At 38.3% G+C, this 15914-nt stretch overlaps 1 protein-coding gene and 1 long non-coding RNA gene across 4 annotated transcripts in view; one reads left to right on the plus strand and one right to left on the minus strand.

Annotated features, from left to right (window-relative positions):
• atr (ATR serine/threonine kinase) overlaps window positions 1-15542 on the plus strand; it is a 66858-nt gene extending 51316 nt beyond the window's left edge. For all 3 annotated transcript variants that reach the window (XM_049476722.1, XM_049476723.1, XM_049476724.1), the window contains exons 34-48: window positions 315-512; window positions 1479-1638; window positions 2782-2961; window positions 3599-3741; window positions 3848-3945; window positions 4753-4985; window positions 6413-6547; window positions 6640-6840; window positions 7539-7682; window positions 7841-7991; window positions 9466-9622; window positions 10770-10923; window positions 11013-11164; window positions 12882-12987; window positions 13499-15542. In XM_049476722.1, coding sequence (XP_049332679.1) covers window positions 315-512; window positions 1479-1638; window positions 2782-2961; window positions 3599-3741; window positions 3848-3945; window positions 4753-4985; window positions 6413-6547; window positions 6640-6840; window positions 7539-7682; window positions 7841-7991; window positions 9466-9622; window positions 10770-10923; window positions 11013-11164; window positions 12882-12987; window positions 13499-13672 — 2386 coding nt within the window. In that variant the 3' untranslated portion in view covers window positions 13673-15542. The remainder of the gene's footprint in view (window positions 1-314; window positions 513-1478; window positions 1639-2781; window positions 2962-3598; window positions 3742-3847; window positions 3946-4752; window positions 4986-6412; window positions 6548-6639; window positions 6841-7538; window positions 7683-7840; window positions 7992-9465; window positions 9623-10769; window positions 10924-11012; window positions 11165-12881; window positions 12988-13498) is intronic.
• Window positions 1-15914, minus strand: part of LOC125801081 (uncharacterized) — a 156342-nt gene that overhangs the window by 93096 nt on the left and 47332 nt on the right. The gene's annotated exons all lie outside the window — the stretch shown is intronic.

Raw genomic sequence — 15914 nt, forward strand, 5'->3', positions numbered from 1 at the left:
AAATCTGATAAAACCTCATGAACAGTTTGTAGCTTATGGATAATAACCAAACCCCCACCCAATCTGATTGGCTCTTTTTGTTGAAGGGCGGGACTTCAACAAAATGGAGCTCTCCTAGACATATAGGATAATAATAATAATAATAATAATAATTACGTAACAGTAGCTAACATATATAACATATATAATTACTGCATACTGTAATGCATAGTAAAAACAAGTAATACATATATATTTATTTAGTTACAAACAGATAAAAGCTGTTTATATATATATGTGTGTGTGTGTGTGTGTGTGTATATAATGTGTGTTAGGTTGCACATGCTGAGTGAGTTGGAACACGCCTTCACCGAGCTGCAGAAGGAGAGTGGGGGGACTGGGGGCGGAGCCAGAGGATCAAAGGCGGAGCTTATGCTGAACTGGGATCCCCGCCTCCTCATGACCCAGAATTCCTTTAGAGCCAAAGAGCCAATCCTGGCCCTGCGGAGGGCGCTGCTGAGCCTCAGTAAAGGGTAAGAGTGCACCACGGCTGCAGCGCAGTGATTATAGTATTATACTTAATTATAATCAATTAGTTAAATGATTGTGATTAAATTACTGATAGTAGTGCATAACACTGCGTAACCCGAGTCATAGCAATAGTGTGTGTAGGTGTGTACATATAAGTGTGCGTATACTTGCATGTGTGTAAGTGCATATATAAGTGAACTTGTATAAGTGAGCATATACTTGCATGTATATGCATGTATATATAAATGCATGTGTACAAGTGCACATATATGTGCGTGTGTATAAATGCGTGTGTACAAGTTCACATATATGTGCATGTGTATAAATGCGTGTACAAATGCGTGTGTACAAGTGCACATATATGTGCATGTGTATTAATGTGTGCGTATACTTGCATGTATATGCATGTATATATAAATGCATGTGTACAAGTGCACATATATGTGCGTGTGTATAAATGCGTGTATAAATGCATGTGTACAAGTGCACATATATGTGCGTGTGTATAAATGCGTGTGTACAAGTTCACATATATGTGCGTGTGTATAAATGCATGTGTACAAGTGCACATATATGTGCATGTGTATAAATGCGTGTATAAATGCATGTGTACAAGTGCACATATATGTGCATGTGTATTAATGTGTGCATATAAATGCATGTGTATAGAAGTGCGCATATAAGTGAATGTATAAGTGTGTGTTTATACCTGTGCATATACGTGCAAAATTAAGTGCACGTATAAATGCGCACGTATATAAATGCGAGTATATATGTCTGTGTATAAGTGCGAGTATACATGCGTGTACAAATGCATGTGTATAAGTGCACGTATATGTAAGTATGTATAAAATGTATAAATGTGCATGTAAAAATACATGTATACATGTATATAAATACATGTGTGCACATATATTTGCACATGTATAAGTGTGTGTATAAATGTGTGTGTGTGTGTGTGTATACAGGAGTGTGTGTGAGGAGCAGGTGGGTGAGTGTTGGTTACAGAGTGCCCGGGTGGCGCGTAGAGCCGGGCATCACCAGACCGCCTTCAACGCTTTACTGAACGCCCAGAACTCCCACATCTCCGAGCTCTTCGTGGAGAAGGCCAAGTGGCTGTGGTCTAAGGTAAACTTTACAATATATATATATATATATATATATAATATATTATTCATTCTGCATTTTATATCGAAATTTAACACACCGCAGTACATCCTGATGAGGCTCGCTCTCTCTGTGTCTCTAAAACCTGTAAACACTCCAGATAGGGGACAAGATAACACCCATACTCACTGTACATCAGCTCAATATATATTTAACATGTTAAATTTACATTTAACCTGAGTTTCCAAGCTCAAAAATAATCATGACTTAATCGTGATTAATCAACTAATCGAAAAGATAATCGGTAGATTAGTCAACTACTAAAATAATCACCTGATCTATTTCTAGGTCGCTTTGGATAAAAGCGCTCATTAAATGCTGTGTAATGTAATAAATGTAATATATTCTATATTAGAGCTGTCTATGGGTAAGAACGATAAATATCTTGATACATATCACGATACGGGGTTACGATTCAGTGCAATGTGATATAATGTGACACTATAACCAAGGTGATATATTGCGATTGCCTAAATCAAATTTTAGAACAAAATATCTATCATAGTCTTTAATTGTATTAAACTCAATCATATTTAGACAAAAAATGAAGTAAAACACTGTGGGCTGTCTAGTGGGCGGGATTTAAAAACACAACACCAAATAAAACCACTTCTGACATCAATTTTTACTAATCTATTTTAATCTAATTTATGTTTGAGTAAAATGAACATTGTTGTTTAAACTACAGACAACATTTCTCCCAAATTACAAATAAAAATATTCTCATTTAGAGCATTTATTTACAGAAAATGAGAAATGACTGAAATAACAAAAAAGATGCAGATCTTTCAGACCTCAAATAATGCAAAGAAAACAAGTTCATATTCATAAAGTTTTAAGAGTTCAGAAATAATCAATATTTGATGGAATAACCCTGGTTGGTTTTTAATCACAGTTTTTGTTTTAATGCATCTTGGCATCATGTTCTCCTCCACCAGTCTTACACACTGCTTTTGGATAACTTTATGCTGCTTTACTCCTGGTGTAAAAATTCAAGCAGTTCAGTTTGGTGGTTTGATGGTTTGTGATCATCCATCTTCCTCTTGATTATATTCCAGAGGTTTTACATTTAGTAAAAGCTAATGTTTCCGTTATTGTGGCCAGGGAGATGTGCACCAGGCTCTGATAGTGCTGCAGAAGGGGGTGAAGCAGTGCTTCCCGGAGGATCAGCCAATCACAGACCCGAAGAGGAACCAGATTAAAGGGAAAGCTCTGCTGCTGGTCGGCCGATACATGGAGGAAACCGCCAACTCCGAGAGCAACGCCATCATGAAGATATACCGGGTACTGCAGCCTGAACGGCTCCTGATGATATATTCATTATATATTTCATTTATATTATATCTATATATTACTATAACTACAGTATAGACTGCAGTTTTACTGCTGCTGTAGTCTTTTACACTGTTTAATCAGTTTACACTGAAAACTGTGAGACAAGCCTCAAGCATGTTGAATATTTACATTAACATTTTTATATTCCAATTTCTTATTTTAATTAATATTTAAAAATTAGGGTGGATAATCATTTCTAAATCCCACAACACAACAGGGAATTATATTACCGTATGTATTTTTGTTATGTATAAATTCTATCAGTCAGGTATTAAGGAGCAGTAAAGCCACTCCACTGAAGTACAGAGTTATACAGGAGTTTCAGTTTAGTTTCTCCAGCAGTATTAGCATTAGTATTAGCATTAGCCGCTAACCACGCTAAGCAGGTTCAGAGGTGAGTATAATCGGCCTGTAGCCGGCTGCTAACACCGGCTAGCACTCAGTGTAATTCCTCAGTGTAGCGCTGTCGGGCGGTATTAGCCGCTAACCGTGGCTACTGTTAGCTAATGCTGCTGCACCCAGCCTTAGTGTAAATCTGGAAATCTAAGCTTACTGTAAATAAACAGAAGTGTGTTTCTCTCTGCAGGAAGTGACGACGCTGTTGCCGGAGTGGGAGGACGGTAATTTTTATTTGGCTCAGTATTACGATAAACTCATGCCCATGATCACCGACAACAAGATGGAGAAGCAGGGAAACGTTATCCGCTATATCGTAACTTACTTCGGAAAGTACGTCACACTCGCGTTCACCGTTTCTGTACTGAAGACTTTTATTATTATTATTATTATTATTAATAATTATATTCATTTCTCTCTCTGATCTCGAACCCTTTAGAGCTCTGCAGTTTGGTAATCAGTATATTTACCAGGCCATGCCCCGCATGCTCACGCTCTGGCTCGACTTCGGAGCCAAAGTTTACGAAGTCGAAAAAGGTGAGATTCATTTTATTAATATTAAATGACGTATAATAAAAATATTATTTAAATTAATCATGGTTTATTTGTTTGGATGCAGATATTTTGATGTATTAATGGGAGAAAACTGTTCTGCGTTTTCCTGATGCACATTAATTGTACTCTGTGTAATTACACACTCCCACCAGAGAGGGCTCCAAATCCCCACATCCACAAAACTCACAGACTGTTGCTTTAAATTGAAATGTCATGATTGTTTATCTAAAGTGTTTGATTGAACCTCTCTACTTTATTATGTCAGGCGAGTGTATTTGAGATAATGTGAGAGAGAAAAACGTGAAAATATTTTAAATAGTATCTATTGGTCCATTAATAAAGGGACAATTTGTTCTTATTATGTAGTAAACTAAAAATCTACAAAAGTGGAGATACTTGTTTTTCATGGGACAGCAATAATATTTATTTATTTATGTATTTATTTATTTATATTTGATTAGTGTATGTTGGTATTTTTAGTCCAGGACTACTTTAGCGATGTTATGGATGATCAATATTAAATAATATACTAAAAAAAAACCCACAACATTCAATTTCACACAGCAATTAAAGTACTCAGTGTAATTACACACTCTCGCCAGAGAGGGCTCCAAATCCCCACATCCACAAAACTCACAGACTGTTGCTTTAAATGTATATATTTTTTTGATTGATTAAACCGTCCTGTCTCTACGTTATGATGTCGTGCGAGTGTATTTGAGATGCTGTATCTGTATCACAGTGATAATTATGTTAATTGTGATGATGTAATTGTGTAATTCTGTGCAGCGGGGAGATCGGACCGGTCTCAGATGCGAGCGGATCTGAGTAAGATAAACGCTGTGATCAGTGAACACACCAGTAACCTCTCCCCGTACCAGTTCCTCACCGCCTTCTCCCAGCTCATCTCCCGCGTCTGTCACTCCAGCGACGACGTCTTCTCCGTGCTGATGGACATCGCCGCCAAGGTCTTCCTCGCCTACCCCCAGCAGGCCATGTGGATGATGACCGCCGTGTCAAAGGTCAGCGCACGGTTTTCTGGTCTATTTTTATACATAAGGTGCACTGGATTTAAAGGTGCCACTAGTAAGGAACAGGGGAGTCGCCATGTTTTCGATTTAATTCCACTGGGAGGTGAGACCTGTAAAGCTAAGCTGATCTAAGTAAACAAAACTGTAAGAGCTGGATGTTAATCTACACAGATTTCTCTTCTGAAAATGGTTTATTTGGGTGAGTAAAGTAAGTAAAGCGCTTCAATTTATTTACAGCAAGCTTAGATTTCCAGATTTACACTAAGGCTGAGTGCAGCAGCATTAGCATTAGTGGCTAACCACTAGCGCTAGCCACGGTTAGCGGCTAATGCTTCTTAACATTATTAAACTGTGGAACCCTGAGTGTTCTGGTAAGCCAGGTCTTGACACAGTAAACACGCAGACTACAGTCACTACAATATACTCACCTCTTAATAGGGAAATAGCTAGCGCTTAGCACTGCAGTTAGCGGCTAATGCTAATGCTCCTCCAGCCTTAGTGATGGAGAATCTTCACTGAAACTCCTGTATAAATCTATACTTCAGTGGAGTGGCTTTACTGCTCCTTAATACCTGACTGATAGAATTCATACATTTGATTTTTGGGAAATTAATTGATTTTAAGTGCACTTTATAGTCTGAAAAATATAGTATTTGTATGTTTATTGTTCACATATATAACAGTTAACAATATTTTAGACAGTCATGCCAATTGACCAATCAGCGCTTTAGTAGCTACACACAGTATGCAGAAAAAAAAAACTATATATTTCACAAACTATGATTAATTACAAAGATGCTTTTAAAAGCATATAATGTATTTCTTATGCTATTATATTACGATTATATCTGTGGAATGTAATAGTTTTAATATTTACAATAATATCTTTTATCACGATAGTTTCTGGGGTAATATATCGTCCACAATATATTCTTATAGCGCCCATACTGTTGACACTATGTTGAAAAGCACTATATGTTAAATATATGTTGTTTTGTTTTGCCAGTAATTTATTTTTTAACATAATTGGATTTTGTAGGATTGTGACCAAACTAACCAAACCCTGTTTTCTGTGCATTTTTTGCACATATTTTAGTATTTATAGTGTGTTTATTTTGTATTTGAGTTGTATTTATATTATATTTATATTATATTTATATTGTATTCATATTATATTTATGTTGTATTTATATTATATTTATGTTGTATTTATATTATATTTATATTGTATTATAATATATTTATATAGTATTTGTGTTGTATTTATAGTGTATTTATATTATATTTATATTGTATTTATATAGTATTTGTGTTGTATTTATAGTGTATTTATATTATATTTATATTGTGTTTATATTATATTTATATTGTATTTATATTGTATTTTTACTGTATTTATAATGTATTTGTGTGTGCAGTCCTCCTACCCGACCCGGATGAACCGCTGTAAGGAGATTCTGAAGAAGGCCGTCAGTCTGAAGAGCTCCTTCGGGAAGTTTATAGAAGACGCGAACAGACTGACGGATAAACTGGTGGAGCTCTGCAACAAACCGGTGGGTAAATCCCAGTTTTATTATATTAGTATTAAAAATGTTACAGTAATAATTAACGTAAATATATATTTTATCCCCCGTTATTGGTGCAGGTTGATGGGAACAGCTCGACTCTGAGTATGAGCGTTCACTTTAAGCTCCTGAAGCGTCTGGTTGAGGAATCGAGTTTCAGCGAGATCCTGATCCCCCTGCAGTCTGTCCTGATCCCCACCCTGCCCTCCACCGGCGGTGCTAACCCCCACCACGACGCTTTCCCCGGACACTGGGTCTACCTCTCCGGCTTCGACGACAGCGTCAGTCCTCATATTCCACATTCTAACCATCAAAATAATCACAAAATTCACACTTTCACAGCAGAATTAGCCAGCAGACTTTGTCTGAGGGAGGAATCTATACCTACTAATAATGTGTCTTGTGCTTTTACTGCAGTTAAAGAGGAGCTAGGCTGTTTATAATTTAGCACAAGCTAACACTAATGTGTGGAAAACGGTCAGCATACACATGGGGCATGGCCTGCCACAGCTTATTTACATAAAAGTCACAGAGCACTTAAATGGCTTATTTTGTGCTAATAAGTAAATACGGTAAGTAAAGCTTCCATTATAAATGTTGCTACAGTAGCTTCACAGCCCCAATGCTAATAATTAGCAAAGTACAAAAACGTTTTTATTATTTATGTAGCTGTGTTAGCTTCAAAGTTCCAGCGCTAATTGGCCAGGTATAACCTTATATTTAAATATATACCGTTCTATATGTAGCGACAGTAGACTTGTAGCGCTAGTGCTAAACTAAGCATTGCAATGGCTGAGGCATAAGGGGGTGTGGCTACCCAATCTAAATTTTAACATATAGATAGTTCTACATTTATCTTTACAAATATACAAATAAAATATAATACAAACATTATACTAAATATATTAAATATTTAAAAAGGTGAGTGTAGCTTTAGCTAGTTGTTACGTTTCACACTTTTCTGGTATTCTTCTTCCAGGTGGAGATCCTGGCGTCCCTCCAGAAACCGAAGAAAATCTCTCTGAGGGGTTCAGATGGAAAATTCTACACCATGATGTGTAAACCTAAAGACGACCTGAGAAAAGACTGCAGACTGATGGAGTTTAACTGTCTTATTAACAAGGTAATACACTACAGGAAGCGTAGGGGGCGCTCTATAATGCTCTATAATGTTCATATGATCCACAACACACTCATTCTGACAGACTGTAATACACTACAGGAAGTGTAGGGGGCGCTCTGTAATGCTCTATAATGCTGTAATTGTGTTGTAACCTGCAGTGTTTGAGGAAAGACGCGGAGTCCAGGCGGAGGGATCTGCACATTCGGACGTATGCGGTAATTCCGCTAAATGAAGAGTGCGGCATCATCGAGTGGGTCAACAACACCGCCGGCCTTCGCCACATCCTCAACAAACTCTACAAAGAGAAAGGTCTGCTCTTCTGCTAGTTTACTACTTATGTTTGCAGTCTTCAGTTGAAGAAACACCATTTCGTCCTGCTGGTTGAGATCCAACAGACTTTGTCTGAGGGAGGGATCTGTAACTGTACCGTCTGTGGTACTTTCAAATAATGTGTTTTGTGCTTCTATCACAGTTAAACATAAACTAGCTTGTCCATGTTTGCCATTATTTAGCACAAGCTAACACTAACTTCTGATAAACACTCAGCGTAAACATGGGGCGTGGCTTGCAACAGCTCATTTGCATAAAAGTGACAGAGCCCCTAAAAGGCTCGTTCTAAAAGGGACTGAAACTGGTAGAAAGAGAAACTCTACAAAGAGAAAGGTCTGCTCTTCTACTAGTTTATTACTTATTACTAAATTCTGATGATTTAAAGGGGATATATTGGGGATATATTGTGCACTCTTTAGTTGAAGAAACATCATTTCGTCCTGCTGATTAAGATCCAACAAACTTTGTCTGAGGGGGGAATCTGTAACTACCGTCTGTGGTACTTTAAAATAGTGTGTTTTGTGCTTCTATCACAGTTATACAAGAACTAGCTTGTCCATGTTTGCCATTATTTAGCACAAGCTAACACTAACTTCTGGTAAACACTCAGTGTAAACATGGGGCGTGGCCTGCAACAGCATATTTGCATAAAAGTGACAGAGCCCCTAAAAGGCTCGTTCAGAAAGGGACTGAAACTGGTACCAAGAGAAACTCTACAAACTCTTTTCGGCTTATAAGAACCGTGGTGCTTTTTAGCGAACCAACCAGCGTTTCCACCAGTTTTAGGGGAACCGTCAAAACGTCACGTCATACATCATTAACAAAGGGCGCTGCACAGCCGCGGTGCTCCTGTACAAACAGACACGCCCATAGATGTTGTTACGGAACCTAGTATTCTTCAGTTCGCACTTCAAACGAACGTTCCTGGTTCCGGAACCTACTTTTGTTGGTGCAAATGTGGCGAAACGGTTCAAAATTAGGTTTGCGAACCAGAACGGTGTTGTTTCCTCATCAGTGGAGAAGCGGTAATAGAGTCCAAGACTTTGATGCTACCACCACCATGCTTAACTGTAAACAAGGCACAGTACAGTAGTTTGTTTTTATCTTGAACTGCTCGTCTTTAGTAAACTTTAGTTTGCAGGCTTTCTTGTGCATCATCTTTAGAAGAGGCTTCCTTCTAGAACAGTCCCATGCAGATAGAGTTGATGCAGTGTGTGCAGAGCGTATGATCTGAACACTGCAGGTTGACTTCCTGCTTTATCAACCTCTGCAGCAATACTGGCAGCACTTATACGTATTCTATTTGTTTTTTAAAGCCAACCTAGCTAATTGGGCATTATTTGACCATTTTTACCTAAAGGTGCACTCAGTTTTGTTGCAGTGGTTTAGACATTAATGTCTTCAGTGTTGTCCGATGGAAAGGTGTCTTTAATAATGTCTCTTGTCCTCTCAGGGATCTATCTGACGGGAAAGGAGCTGAGGAAGATGATTCTGCCGAAGACGGCGTCTCTGCAGGAGAAGCTGAAGCTGCACAAAGACGTCCTGTGTGCCCGACATCCTCCGGTGTTCCACGATTGGTTCCTCAGGACATTTCCCGACCCAACGTCCTGGTAACAAGTTCTCAGATACTCTCTGTCTGGAGATGTATGTGAAAAGTAACTAAAAGTGTCGCTGAGATAAAAATGAGGAGTACACTATATTTCCAAAAGTATCCTTACGCCCACTTATGAGACTGGACCACACCCACTGACTAGTTACCAAACGAAACCACACCCACTTACCAAACGAAACCACACCCACCACCAAAGTTGCCAGACAGTAAATCAGGAGTTCGAATCTCAGTAAAGCTGTAGAAGCGGGTTTGATATTGGAGGGGAAACATTTGCAAAAATGAATCAAATCTCACCCTATAGTGACTTAGAACAACATTCGCGGAATTACAGTTAATCACAAATAAACCAAAAAAATCTGTACTATTTATTATTAGTTAAATCTAACTAAAAGTCATTTTAATACCTAAACATGTTACTCTACATGTATGCAATGTCTATATTATATACATATATGACAAAAACTGATCCGTTATCACCTAATATTAAAAATAATATAACAGATTTGATGATTATTATTATTATTATATATTGGCATGTCGATTCTGTTTTATATTTACATTTTCTCCACTTAAAAAAAACTTTTGTTCCTGTGTTTTTAATTTTTTCTACTGAAAGCACTTCTTACGATGGTGTGCTTTTATTAAAAGAATGTAACTTTACGTTTTATGGAGATTATTGAGAGCAGTTAATATAAACGTTAGATTACCCAAACCCTCCCAGTCTGTTAGCAGAACAAGACATTATCTAAAAAGTCGTTTTTATTGCAGTATATTGTTTAATTGTTATTGTTATAGTTATTTGGCACCATAGCAGTGCTTAAATCTGCCTCCCCGCCATGAAAAGCACCACCTCTCTCAGCAGTGCGTACACATCATCTTAAAGCAGATAATTGATTTAGCGAACTAAGAAACACGCTCCTGAGAGGAGGTGCTTTTCATGGTGGGGTTCAGATTTCTGCGAGCTTTCAAAATAAAAGTTTATTTTAAAACAATTTCTGTATTTTCTGCGATATAATTTTTGGGAGGGACAAATCTACCTATTTCTGATACCGTCCCTGGTTCTGGACCCTGTACTCGTGTGATTGTGAGATGTTAGTGATGTCAGTGATGTTAGAAGGTTAAAGGTCACGGTGTTTGTGCTGCAGGTATAACAGCAGGTCGGCGTACTGCCGTTCCACCGCCGTCATGTCCATGGTGGGGTACGTCCTGGGACTGGGCGACCGACACGGAGAGAACATCCTGTTCGACTCTCTCACCGGAGAGTGCGTCCACGTCGACTTCAACTGCCTGTTCAACAAGGTCAGGCCCCGCCCCTTTAATAATACGTTAACATAGAATTAGAATAGAGTTCTGATCGAGTTCTGACAGGAACCGGCGGTGTGTTCCAGGGGGAAACGTTCGATGTTCCGGAGGTGGTTCCGTTCCGGCTGACGCAGAACATGGTGCACGCCATGGGACCAATGGGAACAGAGGGGCTGTTCCGACAGGCCTGTGAGGTCACACTGCGACTAATGAGGGACCAGAGAGAACCACTGATGAGGTACACACACACACCTGTACACACTTATACACACCTGTACACTCCTGTACACACTTATACACACCTGTACACACCTGTACACACACACACCTGTACACACTAATACACACCTGCACACACCTGTACACACACACACCTGTACACACCTGTACACACCTGTACACACTAATACACACCTGCACACACCTGTACACACACACACCTGTACACACCTGTACACACTTATACACACCTGTACACACCTGTACACTCCTGTACACACTAATACACACCTGCACACACCTGTACACACACACACCTGTACACACCTGTACACACTTATACACACCTGTACACACCTGTACACTCCTGTACACACTAATACACACCTGCACACACCTGTACACACACACACCTGTACACACTAATACACACCTGCACACACCTGTACACACACACACCTGTACACACCTGTACACACTAATACACACCTGCACACACCTGTACAAACTTATACACACCTGTACACACACCTGTACACAAACCTGTACACACCTGTACACACCTGAACACTCCTGTACACACACTTGTACACACCTATATACACACCTGTACACACTAATACACACCTGTACACTCCTGTACACACTTATAAACACCTATACACACCTGTACACACTTATATACAAACCTATACACACTAATACACACCTGTACACACTAATACACACCTGTACACACCTGTACACACACCTGTACACACCTATACACACTTATACACACCTATACACACTTATATACAAACCTATAAACACTTATACACACCTGTACACACTAATACACACCTGTACACACTAATACACACCTGTACACACACCTGTACACACCTATACACACCTATACACACCTATACACACTTATACACACCTATACACACTTATAAACACCTATACACACTTATAAACACCTATACACACTTATACACACTTATACACACCTATACACACCTATACACACCTATACACACCTATACACACTTATACACACTTATACACACCTATACACACCTATACACACCTATACACACTTATATACAAACCTATACACACCTATACACACTTATACACACCTATACACACTTATACACACCTGTACACACTTATACACACCTGTACACACTTATACACACCTATACACACCTATACACACACACACACCTGTACACACCTATACACACCTATACACACACACACACCTGTACACACCTAGAGTAAATATAGTATAGAGTAAAATAGAGTAGAATAGAGTAAATATTGTAAATTTCTTGTCTTACACACTTATACACACCTGTAAACACCTGTATACACTTACCATATTTTTTTCTGACTATAAGGTGCACTTTAATTTTCTTCAGTGTAGTGCTATCGTGTGTCATTTACTACCACTAAGCACTGCTGCTAACCTCTCTGAATTATTGGAAATCTAATTTTACTGTAAATAAACAGAAGATCTTTAATCACCCTAATAAACAGTTTTCAGGAGAGAAATCTGTGTAGATCAACATCCAGAGCTCAATTTAACTTTAAAATAAAATGTTATAGTCTTAAAAACTCTTAAAATACGGTATGATATATATCACACACCCCTAACAAACATACTCACTCGTAAAGTTTGGTGTTAGATACGTGAGTGTTGATGATCAGTATTTTTCTGAAGTTTTGTTTTCTGTTTTTCTCAGTGTGCTGAAGACGTTCCTGCATGATCCGCTGGTGGAGTGGAGTAAACCAGTGAAGGGCTCCTTAAAAACCCAGGCTAATGAATCTGGAGAAATCGTCAATGAGAAGGTATTTTACGGTGGTTTCCGGTTGAGAGTACGCTGCGTGTGATTGGCTGCAAATCGTCACAGATGTGTGTGCTAGATCTAGATCTCCTAGATTTAGATTTTTACTTTTCACTAAAGTTTCTCCAGGACTTATTCTGCCACGCCCACTTTTTTTCAGGAGTTAGTTTGTTCTTCTTTGTGTTTGAATTTCTGATCAGTTAATATTACCGTATTTTTCAGATTATGATATATATCCGTTTATTTACAGTAAGCTTAGATTTCCAGATTTACACTAGGGCTGGGTGCAGCAGCATTAGCATGTTAGCACTAGTAATAAAAAAAAATAGTAGCTTGTTTTAACACGGTAAACACACAGACTACAGTCTGAAATACTCACCTCTGAACAGCAAACGAGCTAGCGCTTAGCGCAGGTAGCGTCTAATGCTAATGCTGCTCCAGCAGTGCTAGCTGGTGTTAGCAGCACGCTACAGGCTGGTTTTAAACGGTTTATCTCTGATTCTCTTGGTCTCCAGGCTAAAACTCATGTTCAGGACATCGAGCAGCGTCTGCAGGGCGTGATAAAGAACAGGAATAAAGTGATGGGTCTTCCTCTGTCCATCGAGGGACACGTCCACTATCTCATCCAGGAGGCGACTGATGATAACCTGCTGTGCCAGATGTACCTGGGCTGGGGGCCGTACCTGTGATCATCACCATCACCATCATCACCATCACAGCGCTTAATAATAATTATAACAATAATACCTGACCATCGCACTTAAAACTGTGAAGAATTAATCGTTTAATTTAGTTTATGAAGAGTTTATAATTTTCTACCTGCTACAGTACTGATTACGAGATATTCTCATCAATATCTGTTCTTTATTTTTTATCATTTACTGCATTGAAGATTAATATTAATGGATGGATGGATGGATTGGATTGGATTGGATGGAATGGAATAGATGGATGGATGGGATGGTATGGTATGATTGGATGGATAGATGGATGGATGGGTGGATTGGATGGATGGATGGGTGGATTGGATGGATGGATGGGTGGATGGATGGATAGATAAATGGAGTTGATGGATGAATGGATTGGATGGATTGAAGGATGGATGGGAGCATAGTGGAGCAGTTGTCTAGAGATCAGCATCTCTAGATTAATGGTTGGATTGGATGGATGGGTGGGTAGATGGATTGAGCTCAGCACCCCTAGATCTAGATTGATTGGATCGATGGATGGTTGGTTGAATGGGATGGATGGATGGATGGATGGATTGGATTGAATGGGATGGATGGATGGATTGGATTGAATGGGATGGATGGATTGAATGGGATGGATGGATGGATTGGATTGAATGGGATGGATGGATGGATTGGATTGAATGGGATGGATGGATTGAATGGGATGGATGGATGGATTGGATTGAATGGGATGGATGGATGGATTGGATTGAATGGGATGGATGGATTGAATGGGATGGATGGATGGATGGATGGGATGGATGGATGGATGGATGGATTGAATGGGATGGATGGATGGATTGAATGGGATGGATGGATGGATGGATGGATGGATGGATGGATTGGATGGAATTGGATGCATGGATTGAATGGGATGGATGGATGGATTGGATTGAATGGGATGGATGGATTGAATGGGATGGATGGATGGATGGATGGATGGATTGAATGGGATGGATGGATGGATTGAATGGGATGGATGGATGGATGGATGGGATGGATGGATGGATGGATGGATTGAATGGGATGGATGGATGGATTGAATGGGATGGATGGATGGATGGATTGAATGGGATGGATGGATGGATTGTTGGTTGGTTTTTGGATGGGATGGACTGAATGGATGGGATGAAGGGATGGAAGAGTGGAGGAAAAGTTAACATGACATCAGAACCTCTAGAACCCCTTTAAGACAGTTGGAGAACCTTTCCATGTTCTACCTCATAAAGCCACTGAGAGAATAAACATCAGTAGTTGGCAAATTCGTCATCAAAGCAATAAATGCTACACTACGCTTTGAAGAATCTGAAGTATTAAACATATTTTGGTTTATTTAACACTTTTTTCTTTACTTCCTGATTCCCTTAAATGTCTTCAGTATGAATCTACAATGCAGAAAATAATAAAAATAGAGGATAATATGAGAAGATCAGTGAGAGGTACTGTATGTGTTTATTGTTTCAGTTTATTGAAGCTGTTGTGAGTAAAATATTATAATTATTCTGTAATAATTCAGAACACTGAGAAGTTTTACTGTGTTTACAGTGAAATCTGATCTAAGTGCCTGATTATATCTGATTATATCTGTTTATTTCTGTTTATATTTGTTTATCTCTGTTTTTTTCGCTTGTTCTTGTTGTAATATAGGTTCCTGTTTTGTCTAAGTTGTATTTTTTCACAAATTAACTGAGAGAAAGTGAAAATACAGTTTAATAAGAGATTGTTTATAAAGTGTGTGTGGTATTTTTTCATGGCTACACCAGGACTGTATTTGTTTTGTATTATATTTTCTGCACTTATGTATTAAAAATGCCTTTTGGACACAAGAGTTACCAAATAATTAATAGTTAATTGTTTTATTCAGCATTTATTAACAAACATCAGCTCTTAACATGCAAATACAGACTTTTCTTTTATTTAATGGGAATCTCTAATGTTTTAAAGTTTTTTTTTTATTTTAATTTTATATTGCAGTTATATATCTTAGATATTCTTAGATATATGAGATGCAACACTAGAAAATATCAGAATGTGCTCAATTTATTCTGGTTGCTTTTTGTTTCTTTATCGAGGACTTTTATTTTAAAATACTAATTTATTTTCTCTACATGTTGATAATTTTTATAAAATAGAGGTGGATGATTTCCTTTTTTAATGATTAAAGCTTAGAAATATTGCTAAATAATGTTTAAACTACTTT

The sequence above is a fragment of the Astyanax mexicanus genome, chromosome 4 (assembly GCF_023375975.1).
Source record: "Astyanax mexicanus isolate ESR-SI-001 chromosome 4, AstMex3_surface, whole genome shotgun sequence".
Lineage (NCBI taxonomy): Eukaryota > Metazoa > Chordata > Actinopteri > Characiformes > Acestrorhamphidae > Astyanax > Astyanax mexicanus.